The 24,124-nt window shown below is 26.8% G+C and overlaps 1 protein-coding gene across 44 annotated transcripts in view; it reads right to left on the reverse strand.

The window, feature by feature from the left end:
• The window catches only part of chb (CLIP-associating protein), a 146,244-nt gene that overhangs the window by 7,033 nt on the left and 115,087 nt on the right, over positions 1–24,124 (reverse strand). For 36 of the 44 annotated variants that reach the window (XM_087164301.1, XM_087164299.1, XM_087164300.1 and 33 more), the window contains 15 exons: positions 22,746–22,892; positions 19,691–19,762; positions 19,403–19,479; positions 18,314–18,424; positions 17,127–17,294; positions 14,904–15,067; positions 14,471–14,549; positions 14,211–14,357; positions 13,014–13,100; positions 9,266–9,396; positions 4,216–4,519; positions 2,448–2,499; positions 1,905–1,953; positions 982–1,108; positions 215–343 (listed from right to left, as the gene is read on the reverse strand). In XM_087164301.1, coding sequence (XP_087020427.1) covers positions 215–343; positions 982–1,108; positions 1,905–1,953; positions 2,448–2,499; positions 4,216–4,519; positions 9,266–9,396; positions 13,014–13,100; positions 14,211–14,357; positions 14,471–14,549; positions 14,904–15,067; positions 17,127–17,294; positions 18,314–18,424; positions 19,403–19,479; positions 19,691–19,762; positions 22,746–22,892 — 1,844 coding nt within the window. The remainder of the gene's footprint in view (positions 1–214; positions 344–981; positions 1,109–1,904; positions 1,954–2,447; positions 2,500–4,215; positions 4,520–9,265; positions 9,397–13,013; positions 13,101–14,210; positions 14,358–14,470; positions 14,550–14,903; positions 15,068–17,126; positions 17,295–18,313; positions 18,425–19,402; positions 19,480–19,690; positions 19,763–22,745; positions 22,893–24,124) is intronic. The other 8 variants (XM_087164308.1, XM_087164307.1, XM_087164306.1 and 5 more) reach the window with 1 other exon arrangement.

Below are 24,124 nucleotides of genomic sequence, written 5' to 3' on the forward strand. Positions count from 1 at the left end.
TATAATTAAACTTTATTTTTAGAAATGTTTTTACAAGCTCGAAATCGCCTTTTCCACAAAGGAAAATATGAACAAATTTCATCATTAATTAGAACTAAAAAATTTATATCAAAAGCCAAACAAATAGATGTAATAGTGAACATAATCTAAAAAGAGAAAATCATTCAAAATAGAAGTTAAGAGTTAAATTCATATATACTTTTTTAATACTCACATCAGCTTCAGTAAACTTTTGAGCTTCCAGAATTCTTAACAAGGTAAGTTCTACGTAATCCTGGAAGTAGTCAGGTTTTGTTTTAATTAGCTCACACAAAGCATTCAAAGCCAATGTCTTCACCGGGAGCTAAAACAAGGCAGAACAATATTGTATTAAAAATCAGTTTCATTATTCGTTCAAAATTAAAAAGCAATCTAAACACAGTATATTCATGATTATTAATGAGCAATTTATCAACAGTCTTTCTTCTTTTTTTAAATTTATTTGCAGTGATAAACATGGCATTAATGCTAACCATACAGTATGACTGCTAATTATGGCAATAAAATAAAAATTCTATCGTTAGAAACTGCTGTTGTTTCTAATGAAACTTGGATAAGCAAAGCTCATCAGCTATTCCTTTTGTGAATTAAACCAGAAAGGTACACCTTTCTTTAGACAAGAGAGCACAACAATGGTGTAAGCACATCTTAGCTCAGAACCCCAGGGATAGATGTCAGCACTACTCTTTTGTGAAACCACTTCCTCAATTTCGAACTTTATTAAATTGGATTTCAATTAGCTTAATTTGAAAAATGTAAGGTAAAAACTTCGGAAGTATTTATTTTTAATGCCCTTAAAATTGTAAAAAAAAGGGGGAATCACAGATCAAAATAGGAATATCATGCATGCCATTGCAATAAAATAAATAATGATAAATATATTGTAACAAGAACAGCTTGAAACATTGAAAAAGATAATATAAACAAGATTAGATAACTTACAGATGTGTCAGCCACTGTTTGAATTACTTCCCGCAAGATTACACGGAAATCTTCATTAGATATTATGAAAGACTGTTCTCTTGTAAGACATATCAGTCGACCCAAAGCTTGAATTTTTTTCTCGTTCCTAGTTAATAAACATTTGTTTCACATTACTTGGCATATGCTAAACTAAATATGAATAATTCAACTAATAAATCAGTCTGCATTTCATTATCACAGTTTTAAATTGTTTGGGAGACCGTTCAGGATGCAGAAAAAAGTTTTCATAGTAAAGTACTAAACTATATCAATAATATTAATATACGAACTAATATATCATGGAAGGTACATTAGAAATTGCAGAAACTTGAAAAGTTAACATTTGGGAAACAATACTAGGGAAAAATTATATGTTAAATCATAACCTTCTGAAAATAATTTTTTATATTTTCAAGCCCTTTATATATCCTTTAATATGATACAATACTAAAATTAGCCTAAGATAATACATTTCACGATTTAAGTATTATTTCTATTTTAAAATTTATTCCTTTGCTGTTTTATGAATTTAATCATATTAAACTAAACTTAAGCATATTAAACTAAATTCATGTACAAAGTGGAGGAAAATTATTGAAAAGAATAACTGTTATATAACATTTCATGTAACAGCTCTAATAACGTTAAGGAAAAAAAAACAATGAGCAATACACGAATATTTAATTATTATTTCAATAACAATACAAACAAAGAAACAATAAAAATGTAAGTTCAAAATTATTTGTGCAGAGACATCTTAAATTTTAACGCTTGCATATATATTTTGCTCGTTTTTCCCTATAAGTAATTTTTTTTATCTAAAAAAAACAAAAAAAAAAACACACACACTTAAGTAAAACAAAATTAAAATAGTAATAAAGGAAAATAAAAATATTACTTACCTTGAACTTTGATTTAATTCATCAACTATAGAATAAATAGTTTTGTGATCTAAAAAAATAAGAGATTTTGTTGCACATCATTATTGAATAATAAAATTTTTTTAGAAATTATTATGAAACCATTTTTTTATTTGTTAAACTCCTCACTTTAAAAATTGGTGGAAATATATGCATTTATACTAATTTTGCAAAGAAAAGAAAATTGACAACTTTTATATAAAAATGTGAAATTTGTACTGACTTTAGAATAACTTTTAAGCACTCTTTTTTTAGTGATTCAATTAAAACTAAAGAGAACCTGCTAACAATTAGCTTTTCATCATATAAATCAATTCAGGGAAAAAAAGCAAAAATTTCAGAACTATTATACGATATTACTGGAAGTATAAACAACATTGTTGCAACACTTTAGACATGAGATAAATATTGATCTCAGGGTTTAGCTATTTTAGTATTACAGTACGACAGATTTTTTAAAAAATGAAAAAGAGTGCTCAAAGGTTAATGGAATTTAAATTTAGGTTAACTAAAGGAAACTCATACCATCAATTGCATTGTCTATTAAAGCTGGATCTCTTTCAAATAAGGCAGCTTCCTAGAAAGAAAAAAAAAAGTTGTGTCAGACAAAAGTAAATGAAAAATATTATAAATTAAAATTATCAGATTCTTTTCCAAGTTAAAATGATCTTAAATGAAAATGAAAAGTGATGTCTAATGAAATCACCCAAAACAAAAAGCTTGGATCATCTAAAATAATTTGTATCTTTTGTTGTACAATAGCAAAAAAAAATTAAAATCTGTTGCAAAACATAGAAGTATATAATAAATATTGCCATAACTATTTAAATTTTTTTAAACTAAAATGAATTTTAACAGAAAAGATATCTTCATGAAATTACGCAAAATAAAAAGTAGTTTTTTCTTTTGTTATTCATGAAATTTTTTAAAAAGTTGTATAATACTGCATCAAAAACAGTATCGAATTTAAAAGTTAATTTTTTTGCTCTTATACAACAAGAAAGACTGTAAAACATAAAAATTTACGAAAAACATTCTTATTATTTGTTAGCCAACATGATTTTTATTAATAATGAAAAGAAATCTTTCATGAAATGATCTTTTTCTATTGTTACACAATAAGGAAATTTTTTACTATGTTGTAAAACACTAAAGTGCATGAAACAACTGCATTACTTAAATTTGTTAGAATTTTACACATAAAATTATCCTTAAAGAAATAGCTTCAAAAGAAAAATAACTTTTTTTGCTGTTACTTTTATTTTATGAATGGTTTAAAATTTTAATCACATATTTTTATCAAAATTACATGTTATTATCAAAACTATATTTTTAGACATAACCATACAAAAATGATATTAAAGGCAGTGCCTTAAGCTAAAGCATGTATGGTACTTAAAGCTAGATCAATTTGCTCATAAAATTTGAAAATTAAGGTTAGCAAAAAAAACTCAAAAGTTTTAAATTTTTTTTGTCCATTACAATGATAAAACTAATTAGACAACTCCTCAAAATGCAGAGTTTTTTATTATGACTACTAGCAGCAATATTTTAAAAATAAAACTTGGACTAGTTAGCATTATTTGCACAGTCGTTGAACAAATGCCCGCAATTTTTTTAATAATCATTATTTACAGCAATATAAGAAGTCATGTGTTAAACTATCAATTTCTTTAATTCAAAAATTAAAATCATGAGCTGATTAATATAATTTAAATTTGTCAACAAGTGACAGGGAAGTAGCTTCAAAAGCAAACATCAAGGCTTTTTAAAAACACTAAATTTTGCAATCAAGTCATGGGGGCTCAGGGGGTAGAGCGCTTGTCTCTCCATTCGACTCGGATTTGAATCCCAGCTATAGCTGAATAATAGAAATTCAGCTTCCATATTCACAGTGTTAATTTAAAATATATCCTCAGTTGCAGACAAATTACAAGTTAGAATCTCCTTGCCATCAGGCTAACTGTGGGAGGTTTTCATGGCTTTCTTCTCCCTGCAGTGCAAATACTGATTAGTTCCATCAAAAAGTCTTCTACGAAAGCTAATTTGTTCTAATAATTGATCCAGCAGTTCACTTTGCTTCAAGGTAGAATTGCAAAGCTACAGTGTTTAACACAGATAGTCGTAAACTAAACCAACTGGCTGTTCAACTCAAATATAAAATTTTTGCAATTAATGAAGACACTAAACTTAATGTACAACTTTAGGATTTAACACAGACTCTAAAAAATTTCTTTGCAGGTTTTTGAATATGCTCAAAAGATAAATATTTTAATAAAAAAATATTACTTACATTTCTAGGAAAATTTGTGCTACTGTAGTCAGTAGGTGATCTTTTAGTTGGAGAGGATTCAGCGCTAGAATTTAAGTCTAAACGTCCCACAAGTCCAACTATGTTGTCATATTGTCCCTGAAGGCTATTATGTCTTGAAGAGGGCGAATCCCGAATTATTTTATCATAAAAGTCATCAGACTTGTACTCTTCAATTTCAGACACTGTCTTTTTCCAAGAATTGCTGATTTCCTCAGGATTTAGATTTTCTGTATCATCATATTCAAATGATCTGTTCTGTGGTGTACCACCATGACTTCTCGGCCTGAAGTGGAAAAATTAGTTAACGAAACAAGATAATACTTCAGCACTAAATAACAATTGGTATACAATAATTAAGTATAAATAACAAATTATAAAATATAAAGATTAGATTTCACATTTAGGAACACTAAATATTTGTTTTTGTTAATTAAAATAAAAATTAAAACCCAGTACAACAAAATATAACATTTAAGAAAAAATTAAAGCTGGATAGCGGGGCTTGAATTAAACCAGTATTCAGGACTATCACAGGTGTATAAACTTGAAGTATTTTCTCACTCAGGAAACTAGATTTGTGAAACAAAATAAAGTAACTAAGGGAAAGTTTTTATTGACTTATTATCAGTTTATGTGACAGTAGAAAACAGAAATATATCTAAAAGATATATACGAACAGTTAGACATTTAAAGAGAGAAAAAAATTTTGATATTAAGAAGAGCACAATTTTTGATATTAAGAGGAAACCATTTTGGTGCAGGAAAAAAAAAATCCTGAAAACATTAACAGGGTTCCCACTCTTTTATCAAAGCAAAAATTAAGCACTTTTAAGGACTTTTATCAAAAAAATTAAGGACTTTTTTTCCAGAAATTAAGGACCTTAAAAATTGCATAATGATCAATAATTTATCATCAAATAAAACAAGATTAATAATAATAGATTAAAAAATGGAATAGCTTTTCTTCAACTCAGTCATCCTTTAAAAAAAACTAAATAAAGAAATGTTTAATACAAATAATCTGTGTTTAATTAAAATTAAATTGCATTTAATCACCTCACGCAAGCTTTTAAGAATATAAAGAAAAACTCAAAGAATACAGATTAAACAAGATTTTCTATTTTAAAAATAGAAAAAAACTAAGTAAACAGATAGAAATATATAAATTAAGATGGTAAATTCATTAAATTAATAAAAATATTATTTTGAGTGACTAATACTAAACCAAGGCAAAAATAAACAAACAAATATAACTTTATTGAGGTTAAGACAATTATTTTAAACTAAGTAAAACCTAATTATAATAAGCTAAAGATTTATTAAAATCACAAAATATAGAAAATTTTATGATTAAAATCAGAATATATTTAGTATCTAACAAACAGGAAAAAAGAAATAAATAAAGTACAAGGAAAACTTATCAATTAAGAACTGAGAAACAGAAATTATTGTTAAAATAAGAGCTAACATAAATATTGAAACACAGGACAAGGCAGGTCATCAATTGAAATAAAAATGAAAAAATTCCATATCTAAAAATTGAAAATGTAATGAAATAATTCAGTACAAAATTTATTGTGAATGAAGAGAAAAGAAAAAACGTAGTGGAATCAGAAACATCATTTATAAAAGGAGATAAAAATCTTTATAAAATAGTCTGCTTTTAGTTATAAAAAATTGTATGCTTACACTGATAAGCAATACTGCACCTCTGAGGAATTAGAATTAATTCAATTAAAAAGTATTGTGTCTTGTATAGATATTGAAGGAACTAAAATAATCAACGATAAAAAAAAAAAAATTTGTTTGTAATAATTAAAGTATTGTCTGAAATTATAAAACAATAATTTGTCAAATAAATCAAAAGGTAATGAAAATTGGATGCAAATATGGATTATATATATATATATATATATATATATATATATATATATATATATATATATATATATATATATATATATTACTATTATTATAAAATAGGGAATAATGAATAGTGATCTAGTGGTCGAATAGTGACTGCCTACCCAGTGATCAAATTACATTTTTAAAAAAATACTCAAGAATCATTATTGTTTATGTAAAAATAGGCCAGGGCGTTGTAAGAAATTTTATAGCGTTTTAGATTGTCAGTCAGACTTCGCGATGTATCGCACTTTAACATACGTTTGAAATTTATCAATCAAAATTCTTTAAATCAATCAAAAAGAAATAAATCTATAACAAAAAACGTTAATTCTAAAAAAAAATTGCTTCTATATCATCAATAGCATTGCGTAATTTTTTTAAATTAAAATAAAGATGAATTGACTTAAGACTGTCTTAAAGATTGACTAGTCTTAAATAAAAACAAACACAAACTTATTTTAAATTTTTTGAACGTTAAAAATGACTTAGATCTTTTAAAAATAGTAATTAAACTGTTACAAAATATTTTACATACATTACAAATTTAAAAAAAAGAAAGAAATGTCCACTTTAAAAAAACATTTTTAAAATTATTTGTTGAAAAAAAATGTGCGTTTTAAACATCGTTAGGCTTGTTGTAAGTTGTATTGACTAATGGTCAAACGGTTTTAATGTAAAAATACATGCAAGTTTCTTTATTTTTTTATTATTATTTTCCTACTTGAAAATGAAATAGACTAATTTAAATGTTTAAAAATAATACTGACTATCTAACAAATTATTAAACGAACACGTATTGAAGGAATTTTTAAAAAAATTAAAAAAATATTCTATATTTAAGAGCACTATTGTCAAATTATTGAAAAGCGTTAAAACATTGCTTAACTTTTTATTTAATTTAAAATAATTTAGTAATTTTAACTAACAGCCAAATTAAAAAGAAAGAAAGAACGCAAACTCTGTTTTAATTTCTTCAAAAATAAAAGTAAATTAACTAAATGTAGGCTTTGTTTTAATTTTTTTTAAACTGAAAGCGACTGAAGATTTATTGGTTTAAAAACTAATAGAATTCTATTAAATTATTATATTTACGTGAATTAAATAAATTTAAAAAAAACTTTTTATCACAAAGTATAAATTATTTAAATACAAAATGTATAAAATATTAAATTGTATCACTTTTAAAAAGATCAATAAAGAATCTTTTTTTCAGATTCATGATTTCGTTTCAGTAATATATTAAGTTCAGAACTATCAGAACGAAAATTTAAGATAACAGCGATCGCCAAGAAACAGTCGGTCTGCTGAAAATAATTGACAACGTTAAATCCAAACAGAAAAAAAAGTGACGAAATAATGTGCAACGATTGCTAAGTAGCAAAAGTCTCACTGAAAATAATTTACTTGAAACGTTATATCAAGTCGAAATAAAACGCACAGTGAACGCAAGATAAGTCCCGCTGAAAATAATCTTCAAGAAACATAAAATCCAAAGGTCAAAAATGGTGCATAAAGTAACTATGCATCACGTTCTATATTTCAACGCTGATCCTCGCTCTTGGTTATTCAATATCACGAAACGAACATCATCTTCGTAGCTAAAAATTTAATGAACATCTTCGCAGCTAGACGAAATCAAACTAGTCTTCGTCAGTGCGGTGATAGCTTTAGCATAGGCAAGAATCCTCGCACATTAAACCACGAGCATCGTCTTAAATCAGATTCCTGATGCTTCGCCTAGAATAAAAGTTATCATATCGGCCTGCCGATATGTGCGTTAAGTCAATAATTCGCGATACATCGATTTAAAAATGTCTAAGACTAGTGCTCGTTAAAATTGCTGCATCATAACAAAAACAAGAGTTTTTGTTGTTTTTTTTTAAAAAAATGGGGAAGCCAAACAGAAATAAAAACAAAAAATCGTTCTCATTTTTTATAAGAAAAATTTAACGTTGCAGATTATGCTTTGAGAGTTTCTCACAACCGGATCTTTAGAAAAAATGACGAAAAAGAAGGCTCTTTAAAATATGCTATCAAAATAAATAAAAAAAACACAATCAAAAAAGCAAAAGAGAAACAGAAAATTTTCCTAAATTCTTAAAACAAAACTTGCAATGTAGAAAATCAATTTTCTATTTTACTGGTTATCCAATTATCTGTATAACTTTAAAAGAAAAAGTGGAGATAAAATATATCAGAAACGCTGTCAAAATGCCGCGCTTTAAAGAAACCCAGCAAAAGTGAAAAAAGAAAACAAACATTTCACTCTTTTCAAAACAAAAAGTGTCGATGATAAAACGACAAAAATGACTTTCCTGATTAAAATTATACTTCGCCGAATATTCGTAATATCCTTAATATTAAAAAATGGAGTCATTTATAAAATTGAACTTCAGAAGAAAATATGACACAATGAAAAAATACACTTTGCCTTGCGACGATCACTAGATGCTGTTAGCCATTCCTTATATTTTTCATCAAGTGTCCATAAATTATTAAAAACACACTTTCCTGGCATTTCTAACAATTTCAAATTTGAATGAAGTATCAAAGCTACCACGTGTGCTATCAGAAGAATTGAATTTCTCGAATCCTACGGATGAAGAAGGTCAATGCAGGTCTTCAGCTGAAAAAGTACCTCTAAGTACTGTCTAAAAATAAGTCAAGACCTCTACCCACCTGCAGTATCACGCTCCCCTCTCCCCACACTAAATTTTTTTCTTTCAGAATGATCCAGAAAGAAAAAATATTTTAATGAAAAAAATTGATAATAAAATAAAAACAATAAGAACGTGTTTTCTTCTACTTGCTTGTAACCCCTACCCTCACATGCATTCAAATGTTCTACCCTCGATGCAGGATCTCATTCTAGGCGAAAGTCGTACTTTTTAACTGTGGATATTTTTCTAAGATATAAAAATTGTTCCAACCAACTAGTGATACTAGAAATTAAGGACTTTTAAGGACCATGAATCAAAATTAAGTACTTTTAAGGGCCCTTAATTTTCAAAATAAAAACTAAGCAGTTTTTAAGGACTTTTAAGGAGCGTGGGAACCCTGATTAATACAAATGATGTCCGCAATTATTTTTTATGTATATTTATTAACAAAAAAAACTTACCAAGGTAGACCTGAATTTGGAGATTGAATATGAGACATAACAGGGCAAGGAGATGTTCTATTCCCTAACGATCGTGGTGTGTCAGGATTTGACCGTGGATATCGGGAATGGAGCAACTGGAAAGCACTGTCCTAAAATCATAGAAAAAGAAAATCATTCCCTCAAATAATTTTAAGATTTAAAAGAACAAAATATAGTAATCCTGCTGAAAACTAATTATTGTTTAACAAAGCAATAAATTATAAAACTGACTTTATCAAAAAATATTAGACAAAATTACAGTAGGGTTATTCTCCGGTTAAGCACGGAACATTTGTAGACCCTTGAAGCATATAAAAATAGTAAAATAATGGGGCTATTAATTTTTCTTACAATTCAATTCAAAACAAGACTGTTTCTTAAATATTCCATAGAAAACAAATCAAAAATTAAAGTTTAAATACTTGAAAAGGGATTTAATATGGTTGTTATGCACCAGACTCAGAAAAAAGATGAATTTTCTACTGATTTCTATTTTTCTTAAACTCTATGAATTTAGAACTTGTATATTGTCATTATATTTTTTTCTTATCTGATAAATATTACTTCTATTCAATTATGCTACATGTTTTCCATATTCATTATTTGATAAAATTCTAAATTTATTTTATTTGTGTTATGCACGGGACATGCCTAATGTTATTAACTAATTAGTTAAATTGTTTATGTATCTATTATCTGCTCAGCTATTTTTATTGAGATGAATAATTTCAAAATATTATCCAGTATGTAAGTCACAAAATAAAAAAAATAATTTAGTTTCAAATAATCAACTTTATAAGTTTAGCAGTAGGTAAATTAAAAAATCAAGACAAGAATGGATTTTTTTTTTAAGGACACATGTACGAAATTACTTAAAAAGCCAAGGCAAAGTAAAAAAAGTTACATTTATTCTACTATGTGCAATAAAAGTAAATTTTACTGTATAAGAGTAATAAAAAATTTCATTTCTGAAATACTTAATTGAGAACATTTTTAACAGTTGATTGTATAATTTTATAAAAGAGCACTGAATAACTCATTACAGTTAAAAAAGAAGGTAAGAGTGACAAATATTCATTAATAAACAGGGGTAAGAGTGAGACAAATATTCATTAATATTTGTCTCAATATTCATTATTATTTGTCTCACAGGCCGTGCAAAATACATAAACACTTGTAATTTTTAAAGTGAAAGAGTTAGAAAAATAAACCAAGATCTCCATGGTTAAATGTTTATGAATAGTATATCTATTATGAATGTTTATGATTCTACAGATAAAAACAAAATAGATAAAAAGTTTTAGTGTACTATTAAAAAATAAAAACTAATCAGCATCGATTAATCAATTTTATTTCTTATATTTTTTTCAAAATTTGTAATCAGGACAAGTTTTTCTTAATCAAATAATTTTAAAAATTCTATGACTGTATTGTTGATTGGGATTGATCAGTTTTAAAATCAGATGAACCAATATTTGCGAACATTTGTTATTGCATTTGCTGAAAATAATATACAAGCATGTGACACTAATTTCTCACCAAAACAAAATAAAATTATATGGTTAAATTGTTAATTGAGAACAATTTTCACAAAATGATTATTTCTAAAAAGTTTGAAACAATGAATCCTGCAAGTAAGGCAAATGTATGAACCACATATATAATTAGTTAGATGGCCTGTGAGTTGGAACAATAAACTTATCCAATTTATACTTGCAATTAATTACACAATAATTTAGAATGCAGTTGCATCTAAAATCCAAACTTTTCAATTATTATAAAATCCACATCTGTATTCATGAAGAATGGGATTATTCTGAAATTACACAGAAAGCCAAAAATCAGGACTAATAAGGACAAAATACTATTTTATCCAAAATATCAGGACAACTTATATCTCCTGACTTAATTTAGGGTAGATAAGAGCTAAATTTTTCAACAAAAAATAAGAACAGTTTAAGCACTAAAAAGATTTTAATCGTTTTTTTCTTCTTCTTTCCTTTAAAAAAAAAAAAAAATTACGTGCAGTAATAATTTTTTTCCTTCCTATTATTTGTTCTTAATCTATATACACAAAAGCAACAAAATTCAAAAGCATTTTTAATGACTCTACATTGCTTCTTACATAATTTAAAACAATCAACATCGCAACAAAAAAAAACCTCTCATTTTGAAAAAGAGGAAATTAAGCACTTTTCAAAAATGCAACCTGTTAATTTGTAAAACAAAACTTGTGACATTAAAAAAAAAACTGATTATCAGCATTTGTAACTATATTTTACTCAACTTTTTCAATAAATATTCACAAAGCAAAACCTTGTGTCAAACTACAATTCCCTTTGCCGCTGTGCCGAAGTAATGAAGTGGTAGAAATAGAACTCTAATTTGATTTGTCATAGAACTCTAGCTCTAACAATTTTCACTAAATTAATAAATTCTTAGACTCTTATTAATTTTTAGAGCATGTACTTCAGCAATAAGCTAATTTATTAAAAAGAATAAGCATCAATTTTGTACAATTGATACCATTAAACATTTTTTTCCCTTCAATATTGCTAATTGTAGGAATAAAAAGTGATTTAGTCATCAGTTTTTTACATCTTCAAAGCTGTTATGGTAGAAAACATAACCCTTGCAAAAGAGTCCATGTAAAATGAGCGAAGAATTGACAGCAAAGATTTAATGAAGAACACAAACTAAGTAGTAATTTTAAGTGTTGATGAATAACCATTAATAACAAGTAACACCTTTCTCTTCCTTTCAATATTATTCATTGCTGATGTTGTTTGGTTGAATAACACAGAGGCTAATGCCGGCAAATAAAGTATTTATTAAAACATAATATGAGGAAACAATAGTTCGCACACACAGTGCTACACATCTGAATCAACCAAACAACAGTGGTAGCAGAGCGTGGTTTACAATCATCATGGAGAAAGACTTAGTTTATGGAATTCCGAAGTTGACTGGAACTAATTATCATCTTTGGGCCATGAAAATGGAAGCGGTTTTGAATCTCAAAAAACTAATGTCGGCATTGACAGAGGAAGCTCCAACTGACCCTAGTAAATTGCAAGTTTAGGAAACTACTAACCAAGATGCCGTATCATACTTGAAGTTGTCTCTATCAGACGAACAAGCTTTGCAATATGCAGAAGAAAAGAATGCAAAAGCTTTGTGGACAAGAATTAAAACTACCTACACTGGGCTTGAGGAAGATAGAAAGATTGATGCGGGTGCCGAACTTAAGAGCTTAGAAATGCGAGATTCAGAAGCCGTAAACGATTATATAGCTCGAGCTAAAGGATTGTGCTTCCTTGGGACTGAAAATATCTGACAGAGAACTAGTGTTCTACACGGTCAGAGGTCTAGCTGGAAAATATGAGCGCATAAAACAAGTTTTAAAAACACAACGAGAAAAGTCGATAGAAGAAATACTTGAAGTCTTAAGGGAAGAAGAAAAAGATTTACTACAGAAATCCCGTGGACATAGAAATTTGGAATCCGCATATGCTACTCAGAAGAAGAGTTTACCTAGGAAAATTTGCTATGCCTGTAGACGACCGGGACATATAGCAAAGGATTGTTATTCGAAACGTCAAGAAGTGGGAACAGATAGGGGCTACAAAACATCGACCAGCAGAGCAAAAGGTCGCCGAAAACCAAACAACAGCTGAAATGAATATGATTTGGCCAAAATAAGTTTATAACTCCATAATTATCTTACTTTGTATGCTTTTGGTACTTGATCGATTAAATTGGAATATTCAGCAGGGTTGAGACTAAAGAGAGCTGCCAGAACATCTTCACCAGCCTTTTAAAGAAAGAGAAAAATATTATCAACAAAAAATATGCATAACTGTAACGATTTCTGAAAAGAAAAATCACTCCATAATCAATTCTTAATTTCATCACTAAAATAGGATCGAGATATTATAATGAAGGTAATAAAAATTTAAAATTATGCAAAACCAAATTACAACCTCATCGTTTTTCAAAGCAGAAAACTTGATTTCTCACATGTTATTTATTGAAGAAAATCTGCTTGGCAGGAATTTCTGTACAAATTCAGAAGCAGATTACTTACAGAGTTAAGAAGGTAGTGAATACTCTGAACCAGGGCATGAAATTTCAGTTCTAAATTCTTGCTCATCATTTTTAATATTTGTCTAGAGTGAATTATGAGGAAATAAATTTGAAGTACAATATTTCCCAAGATTCAACTTACTCACAAATTCTAAATATTAGGTCATCTAAGGTTACTCAAAATATTAGGTACTCTAAAAATGGTCACCAGTAAAAAATTTCAAATTATATAAATTCACTGAAACATTGGTCACATTTCATTAAAAAAAAAAGGGAGCTGAAATGAATATTTAAATTAAAACAAGAAAAAGAAGGAGGAATTGATGTTTTCACTTGAAGGGCTTGGGGTGGTATAATAACAAGTTACAGTTCCAAATACTTTAAGAGCGAACTCTTTTGAAATGATTATGGTGAACAACTTTATAGCTTTCAGCATTATGCTGTTATCAAGCATCGGTTTCAGAATGCAAGTACTTATTTGGAAACAATAACAAAGAACGGGTTGACGTGAAAGAATAGTTTGATAAATTACTTTATGAAAAATTGTGACTTCATACCCAAAATCTTTCATTTTTTTTTTTTTTTTTTTGTTCCTCTTTAACTTTATCGTGCATATTTTCTTTTTCCTTTATTTTTTTTCCTTACTCGATAAATTATTTCTATCACGTACTTTTAACTGTTTTCTTAAATATGCAGAAATTTGTATAACTCTTAACGAGCCGGTAACTGATTAATCTTGGCAGCTTGTCACATGTTAGTATAGATTTCTATTTCATATTGTAGTAGGTAAATCATATAAAGATAAATTAAATCAGGAAAAATAAAATTACAAACTTACTTTTCTCAGATCACTAGTTTTTGGGCCCACATTCCAAGAAATTACTTTCATGAAAGCAACTCTCACTTCAGAACTAGAGCTTGAAAACTTGCTTGGATCCATTTCATTAATTAAGGAGTGCAAATATTTCAATATCACCAGCTTGCACTGTAACAACAAAAGTTTTTTTTTTTTTTTTTTTTTTTATGAAATGCAATAAAACAGTGAAAATAAATACTTTGAATAAATATTACAAATAAACTGAAAATAAATGAATTTACCTTGTTATTAGGGGTTTGAGTTTGATCATTCAAAAATTTCATAATGGCATTAAATTGGTTCTCTAGTGGAAAAGACTCCCTTAAATGAAAATGAGCTCGATTAGAGATATGACTCACATCAGTTTGAAATAGAATATACAATGAATCAGCATCAATAACAGGAGAAATATATTGTTTGCATAATTTATAAAATATTTGTCTAGTTTTTAAAATACGTGCTGAACAAAATATAAATGTACATTTGTTAGAAAGGCATATCTTACTAAATAAATTAATATATTTTTTTTAAATGGAAAATACAATAAAATTCTTGAAAAACAGAGCAACAGTGTTAAAGAGCGCGAACACATGTTTACGCACTTTATTGTTTAATATATTATTACAATAAAAATATTAAAATGATAAGATATCATTATAAAATGCAAAAACTTACTTTACTAATTCTAAAGTGTTTTGAACTTTTTTAAGCACTGAGTTCAGTAGGTCATTTCCCATTTTCAAGAAAAGTCTGGTCATTAAAATGTACAGCCAATTATTCAAATCATTTTTGTGAACTATAATAAGCTCATTCAAAGTATCAAGAAACAGTGAAAACACCTAAAAAAAAAATTGTGTTTTTCATTATTTTTTTCAAATAAATTGCTAAATTCAAGAATGCAGCATAAAATGTCTTACATAATTTTCCTCTATGACTTACTCATTAATTAAAAGTTAAAACTAACTTTTAAATAAACAGAAAAATCATTAAGTAGCGAAGAAAAATAATTAATGAAAAAATCTATAATATTAAACAGTAAAATGATTCTAAGTTGAGCATCGAAATGTATAACTTTTTTTACTTATTCTAAATGCTATAACAGGATACTCTTTAAGTATAAAAAGAACTTATATATAATTAAAATAGATAACACAATTAATTCGAATCGAGCATTCATAGATGTTAAAAACTCTCTACAAATAAGGTTTTCCCAAGCAGTTTTTTTTTTTTTTTTAACGCTTTTAATTTTTTCCAAATTATCAAACTTAATAGTATATACACATATAACATACTTTTTTTTATACTTTGTTAAATGTTTTTTTAATACTTTTAATGAATTTATTTTGCTTAATATTTTTTACTTGATAAAAATTTTCTATTTAAAAAAAAAAAACCTATGAGCGATGAATATTGCATCATTAATATACAAACCGTAAAATTTTTAAAAACGTTGAAGAAGTTATTTATTCTAAAAAGGGCATATTGATCATATGTGCATTTGGTGCTTTGTAGTTTAATTTTATTAAAATTTTAAATTTATTTAAAAACAAGTAATATAATTAGAAAATATATTATTTCACCTATTTTATTTAGAAAAATAAGGCTTTTAAGAAGTTTTCACTCAACATAAGGAAGTATATATCTAGATACCACAATTTATAAGTTTCAGTACTGAACATAAAATTTAAGGACTATTTTTTAACTTTTGAACACTAAAACAGTTTTACATGATTAAAAACTTCATTCTTTGCAAACATATATAAATAGGAAATAACACTTGACATGTTTCAAACTCACAAAAACAGGTGCCCGTTTTCAAGATTTCCCAAGTGTGGGAATTGGAATACAAAAAGTGATAGGCAGCCAACAAAAAATGGGTAAATAAAGGTGAGTAACGAAGACTAGAAAAACCAAAAGAGTTGAGAAGGACAATTAAGATAAAATGCATTTTCATGAGTTATATTCTCTCTGTTTCACGCCTGGGCAAATCTTGATAATGGCAGCCTGTTTTTAAGTCTTGAAATATGTCTACCGTTATTTCCCATTTATATATTTTTGAGTTGAATGAAATTTCTAAGTAGTAATATCTTGCCGCTTCAGTTTCTTGGGATTATTAATTAATTAATTCAATAATCAATTAAAGTCTTATATCATCAGAGCTTTCACAAAACTAATTTTGAGTAGGCTTGGTATATAATTACCTATCCCTCCAGATTACAACACTGCCTTACTTTGTGGCTAATATTAAAAGGGGAAAAATAATTTGTCAAATACCAGTGCCAATGCTTTTTAGCTAAGTTAAATTTCGTTTATTCTGGTTGCTTTTTCATCCGACAAAGCAGTTTTAATATTCATTTTTATTTCATTGTGAAACAATTAGTATTTTCAAATTATTTCATTGTGAAACAATTAGTATTTTCAAATTATTTCATTGGAAACAATTTTTCATGTTTTGTTTGCATTGTGTTAAAGTACACTAAAAAGGAAAAGCTTATTTATAAAACAAAAATGAAACAGAATCTCAACAGGAATACAACTTTAGTTGACAGTTGAATAAATACATACTTACAAATTGAGCTGGATAAAAATATATATAAGTAAAACAACACAGTAAAAGCACATGTAATATAATAAAGTTCATTTCCTGCCAAAAAACAGATAGAATACAGACACAAGAAAATCTTACAGATTTAAAACTTTAATACATAAATAAAATCCAATTATTAAAAAACACATATTTCATTCGTAATTTTAAAAATCATGTAAAATGAAGATTGTGAAACATAATCTTAACTTACCAACATCTGCAAAAATATGAAAGCATTTATTCACATGCAAAAATGTTCAAACAGATTTAATAAATGAATTTGGGTGAGAAAAAAAATTCTGTTTACATACCTTGGTATGAGGGTCCATGAAGATTTTTGAGAAGATGTCTGTAACTTTCTTCAGCTCAATGTGAGATAGAATCCGACCTGAACGAAAGTAAGCCTGTAGAGCTTGAAGACCTTCTTTGCGATCAGACCAATGAATACTGTGTAGGTTGTGTATCACTTCATTGATGTCCTGAAATACCAATCATTTATAAGTTTTTTTTTCTTCAAAAAACTTTTAAATCTACAATTTGTTTAAAAGTCTTTTAATATCGATGACATATTTTTCAGGATTCCTACTCAATTCCAGAGAAATTCTTTTTAATATCGATGCCATATTCTTCAGGGTTCCCACTCAATTTCAGAGAAATTCTTTTTAATATCGATGCAATATTCTTCAGGGTTCCCACCCAATTTCAGAGAAATTCTTTTTAAAATCGATGCCATATTCTTCAGGGTTCCCACTCAATTTCAGAAAAAAGAATTCCCCGACTTTTCCAGATATATCAAGTAAATTTCAATGAAAATCCAGATCATAATTTTCTATACTATTTAATTTTTGAACACAAAACTTAGATCTTGTTTTATTTGTAATGAACAATACTAGATTTTGAGAGGAAAAAAATCATTGAATAAGGATGGAAACATGTCTGTTTGACTATGTGAAATTTTTATGACAAATAATTGTAATAGAATTATTTAACTACAATCTCAATTACTGATAATTCTAAGAGCAGTTATTTTCCAGGTTTAATAAAGGAATTTTCCAGGTTTTTATTAAAAAAAATTTGTTACTTTCTTTTATTTTTGGAGTTAATATAAAATCCCCTGACAATTTCAGGTTTCCCGGTTCTCCCTGACCCGTGGGAGTCCTGATTTACATTTAAATTAAAGAAAAATGGTAAATTAATCTATAACTCAATTCTTTATCAAATGCTTCATGCCATAAATTTTTTAAAAACAATATTCAATAGATGAAATGTAACTTTTCTTAATTTTGAGACTGATTACAACAAACTTTATATTTAAGCCATAATAGACTGATTACACTAAATTCACTAATTATTACAAGTCATTAATTATTACCATAGTTTTTAACCTGAACAATTAAGCATTTAAAAAAATCACTTTACATTCCATTTGTAAGCTCATAAATTAAATTTGTGAGCAATATACAACAAAATAAAGTCAAAGGAAAATAAGTCCACTCACATCCACACTCCTTCCGAAAGAGCTGAATGAACGATCTGAGCATACACTAGATGTTTCACTTTCATCCGATTGATCATCAAATGCATTGTACCTCCTTCTGGCAGGTGTTCTCTGAAAAAACAAAAAGTAGTTAAGGTTACAGAGTGCATACCAATTCAGTTCATAGGCATTTTTAATTACTTTCTCACTCATATACATTAGCGATCTCATAGTGGTTAAGGTAATCAGCTGTCATTTTTATACCTTAGTGATTTAATTTTCGGTGGTGGCTTGAAGCCCACTTTGTTTCAGACAGACATCAGATTGTTTGGAAAGTAAAAACAATTTGTACTCTATGCCTATAAGATTTCCATGACGTTGGTCTATAAAGTATGGGGCCTTTATAGCCATAAAACCCCTTCATCATCAACTGACTATTATAAATGAACAAACTTTTTATACTGATGTAAATATAGATTCTTTAAATCAGGAATAGTATGATAATTTCAGCAGGAGTATGATATTTTAAATTATTCCAAACTCCAGCATCAAAATGAAAGGAAACTTGTAAACTATTTTAGCAAAAGTTATACTTTCTAAAGATGAACTTAAGGAGATTCAGTGTGTAGTTTTCTTTTCTAATGGCACATACAGAATATTTCATTCTTTGCCTCAGCTACCTGGCAGGCATTCATTGTGTAGTAAAAACATATTGGCTTATGGACAGTAGAATTCGGACAACAAAACATTTAGGAACATTCTTAAAGCTACTTTCAATACATTAAAGAATTAAATTAGTAAAAGTATAGATTTTTTCAATTAAATTTTAAAAGCAATTGTCAATTATAAAGTTATTTGTTTACAAATTTTCAAGGATAATTGTAATTTCAATAAAGTATTATTCATTAATAAATTAACCTTAGAGTATAATTTCATTAATAATTTAATAAAGAACCTTTAAGCCTCACTAAACAGGAAATAAAATTTGAAAGTATGTTAATAGTTATAAGAGTAGCATAAATAATTGCTATAATACAATTTTAAAGTATTACATAATCACTAAAAACATACAACACAGTTCAAAATAAATTTTAATAAGTAATTTTATACCAAAGCATCTGCTACAGCAACTTCCGCTTCCCTGCTTTGCTGAAGAGTGCGTTCTGCCATTAATGGAACTACAGGAGCTATAAAATAAATTCCTCCAGTACTTTATTACAATATGAAATATTACAAATAAAAGAATGGACATAAAAATTCTAACAGCCTATATGTTTTTAAATTTCTTTTTAATTAAAATTTAATAATTCAATAAAATGGCTAAAAATGATTTTTTCCCTTAAATTAAGGTTATAAATGAAATTTATTACACAAATGTCTATGCAGAAAAGTACTTACATGTCAAAGAGGAATACTTTTCGCCAGCTCCTGTTAGCCTGGTACGTGATCCACTAAGACGTCTTTCATGTACTGAAAATGTATTAGTAAAAAATTCGTCATTTTGAAAGAAATTATTACATTTATTGCTTAAAAATCGCAAGTACGTGAAAAGAGATTTCAAAATGTTCAGCTCTACCTTGAATTGCTTATTATCATTGCCTAAAAAATTATGAATGAAGGCTAAGGCTTTTAACGCATGTTTCATATGTATTTTATGACTATTAAAGACTGAGCATTTTGCAAATTAATTATTTGAAAATGCAACTCACTCTATGTTGCTGTTTAGAATATTTAAGTACATAGAAACACAGGAAACTATGGCAAAATACAGAGGATTTTTATTTTAAGAATTTTTTTTTCAAACATCATAATAACTGAAAACGTAATTTATGAGACCGGTCACTTAACAAATTCCGATCATACACGGGGACATTGATTTTAAAAAGTAGCAAGTAAAAAGTACAAAACAAAAAAATAACGATTTCAAAGTACATTTCGAGGAAATAAATTTAAAATAATCTTTAATTTCCTTAAAAAATGTAAGAACAAAATATAAACTTTTGAATTTAAAATGTATTAAATTTTTATTTAAATGTATAAATTTTAAAATGTATGAAAATGATACATAATTCATTGACATATTGAGCAATGAAAACACCCAAACACAAAACAAAAAATCAAAATTCAATGTTTGCACACAAAAAAGTAATTTTAATTTGTCCTAATTTCATATAGAAATTCCAAATGTTTAGATATATTGGTAATTGCTAACAAGTAATTAATTAACTTGTTAGACAAATTCAATAAAACTTTTTTAAAAAAAAGTAAGTAAATAATGAAAAAATTGTATTAAGCCTGAAACTCCTTAAAATCCACTAAATTAAAAATAATTTTTCGTTATTTAGGTAAAAAAAAATTAACTTTAAAATTTAAAATGTTGACAATTTTTTAATTTGTGTGATGCTTTACAAATACAATGTAAAAGTAGAAATTTAAAAAAAAAAAAAAATATTCATAAATTTAGTTACTCAATTAACTTTGGAGAAACTTAGCATTCCATGCAACACAGTTAGGAATTTTGCTTATGAAACACAAAATGTTTTTAATTTATTAATTTCACAATAGGCATCTCATTATTAATATCATCAATCAAAGTAACAAACATGCTAACAAATACATAATTAGATAATAAAATATTCTTATGATACTAAAGATATGTCAAGTTTATATGGGCAAACATCAATAAAACTAAATAACTAGTACTAAATGATAAAGTTACACATATAGAAAGTGGACACACCTATTAATTTGCTACAATATTCATACAAACGTTTTGTATTTATTTTACAGACGCTGATAACTTGAAAAATTTAATAAATAATTAACTTAACAATGAGAAAATATCCTTTGAAAATAAATCAAAAATTTTATATTTAAAAATTTTTTAGAGAAATTTTTAATTCCATAGAACTTATCATCGGATTTAATATCTCTTGGCAAAAAATTTACATGAAAAAAACAGTTACTTAAAAAATATCGTCTAGTTTATTTATTTTTTAAAGTGACCTTTCCTATAATAAATGAAAAAGATAAAGTGATAAAAGATAACTGGATAAAATGACCTTGCTTCTTGCATACAAAACTGGCACGGGAAGTCAGGTATGGTATCAGGATTCAATAAAAGTGAAAAATACTGAAATGTTTCGACACTGCCAATTTAACAGTATATTTCATGATATTAATGTACACAAAAGATACTGAAAACACTCCTAAAAAAGTACCGAATTCAGTAAAAGTACTAAAACAGGGTGCATAGCCAAATGCTTTAACAAAAAAAAGCACCTTTTAAGCACTTTTCAAGCACTCAAAAAATATTTTTAAGAACTTAGACGTGTCAACAATGATGAAATTAACATGAGAAATAAAATTTTCTACCGCTATAGGAGAAAAAAAAAATGACAATGTTTAGTTGGTTTCGGTTCAATTCGAGAGGGCGGAAAATGAAGTCTGAAATTTCTCTTGCAAAATGCAGCAGAGTTGCACATGAGAGACAAAAATCCTTCCTACTGAATACAGCTCAGTATACTCAAATGCGGACCCGCAAGTATTTCGTCAAACAGAAAACGAATGGTGTTTTCATACACTATGGTCCGATGGTATAAATTAGGGTTGAATTAATTGTGAAAATGTTGAATAGGACAATGACTTTTTGCATAATTCGTGACGAAAATCAAGATGGTAAAGAAAAAATATCTGATTTTGGAAAAGGAAAAATTAAGCACTTTTTAAAAACACCCATTGAAAAAAAGCACCTTTAAGGGTTTTTAAAAAATGAAAATCGAAATTATGCACCTTTATGCACTTTTTAAAAACGCTACGCATCCTGTAAAAAATAAGATGTCTGGGAAGTTTATAACTGTTTCTCAAAATAACAATGGAAAAAAAACATAAAATTAAAAAGTTTAAACTATTAAAAAGTTTAAACTGTTATTACTAAATTTGCATTTTGAAATATTTTAACTCTCTTTGTGCCATTGTTTTAAATATTTTTTTTTTGTTTTTGAAATTATACTTACATTTTAAAAACAGTATTCATTACTTGCTTGGGAATTTACCTTTTAATTTTTGCGATATATAGATTTTGTTGTTATTTCACTAAAAGATATTTAAATTACTATTTCACTAAAAGATATTTAAATTATTATTAACTTAAAAACCCTAATCATTGTAGAACCTTAAAGCTTCTTTCGGCCCTATTGCCCACTTTAAAAAAAGTTTGTGTACCTCTAACATACAGTAAATAAAAAAGTGTATAAAACTTATCTATAGGAATAAATCCCTTAAGAAATAATGAAACCTACAGATCAGTTTTTTCTACAAAATATTAATTTAAATTTAAAAAAATCTTAAAATCTATGGGGATATAAAAAAATGAAAATCTAATATTTGTTTATAATATGTTTTTCTTAAAGCATTCATTACAAGTACATAATAGTACATGAATGATACTAACAACCAAAGCTACTCCTAGTTGGGCTGGCTTCCCTACTGGTAGCGATTGGTATTCCAGACTTATTTCTTGTTCTATTAGACTTTCCATCCAATGTGGAGTAAGTTGCATAACTTAACCTTGAAGAAGGAGAATCAGGTCTACTGCTTGCTAAAAAGTTAATTGGGAAAAGGGATAATTAAATTGTTAGTTTCACAATTTTTTTTCCAATGATTATTAATTCATTGAAAATGCAAAAATGTTAATAATGGTTATTAAAGATAGAAGTAAAACAAACAAAAATAACTAAACATGATGTTAGTTTAATACTTTTTAAATAGAAAGAAAATGTTACATTTAGAGATAAATTAAGAACACCTTTTCTTTTTTAAGAGGAAGGATATATTTGTACCCTAATTTTGTTTTTGGTTGTCAATATTATTTTTTCGAAGGAAGGGAGCGGCGGATTTATGTAATTAATACTTTATAGAAGGCATCTTTCTCTTTTTATTTGATACTATTTTTTAATTGATTATAGTTTTTTTTATTTCATTTTATTTTTGTATTTGATAGAATTGAAAAGTATTTTTAAATTATTTCAATAGTAAATTTAAACATTTTTAAGATAATATATTCTCGTAAATCAATAATCTTCGGAATGTAAAACATATTCTTAATATTACTGATAAAAAAATTTTATTAAGAGATTCTAAGCGACCCAAAAATAACCATCTTCGAAAAAACGAATTACACGTGGGTCAGCCAATCAGGTTAGACATGTAGTGAAAAGAAAAAGAAAATAATAAAATGTATTCATAAATTTGAAATATTTGTACAAGAAATTCTCTATAAATCATACATGACCCGAGTAAAGGTAAACATGATGAAATATTATGTTTTGATTCTTTAATAAAATTAAATAAATGCTGTAATAAATTTACTATCTTATATAAAACAGTTTATTACAATGGATTATAATGGTTAGTCTGTATGAAGTCACTAAAATAAACAGCTATGTTTTAAAACAAAATACAAAATATATGTATATATATAAAGCACAAAGCTTAAATTAATAGATTGTTTAAGAAAAAATTAATAATTTTAAATTGTTATTTTCATGGAATTATTTCACACTTTGAATTCAGCATTTCAAACTATGCAACATACGAGGATAGGAATTTCATACTATAAATCAAACATTGGTTAATAACAAATTAATATTAAAAATCATTCTTGTGCATAAAAACAAACAAATAGAGGTTCTTTTCTTTCCTTCTTTTTTACCCAAGTTATTAAACACCCAGTATTTATTACTGAAGAATTATCTTTTTGACATAAAAGACTTAATTTAAAGAAAAGTCTTTTAGTCTGAATTTAAACATATTCAACAATTCTTTAATTTT

The sequence above is a fragment of the Parasteatoda tepidariorum genome, chromosome 5 (assembly GCF_982258835.1).
Source record: "Parasteatoda tepidariorum strain Cologne lab strain chromosome 5, Ptep-v5.0, whole genome shotgun sequence".
NCBI classification, from domain to species: domain Eukaryota; kingdom Metazoa; phylum Arthropoda; class Arachnida; order Araneae; family Theridiidae; genus Parasteatoda; species Parasteatoda tepidariorum.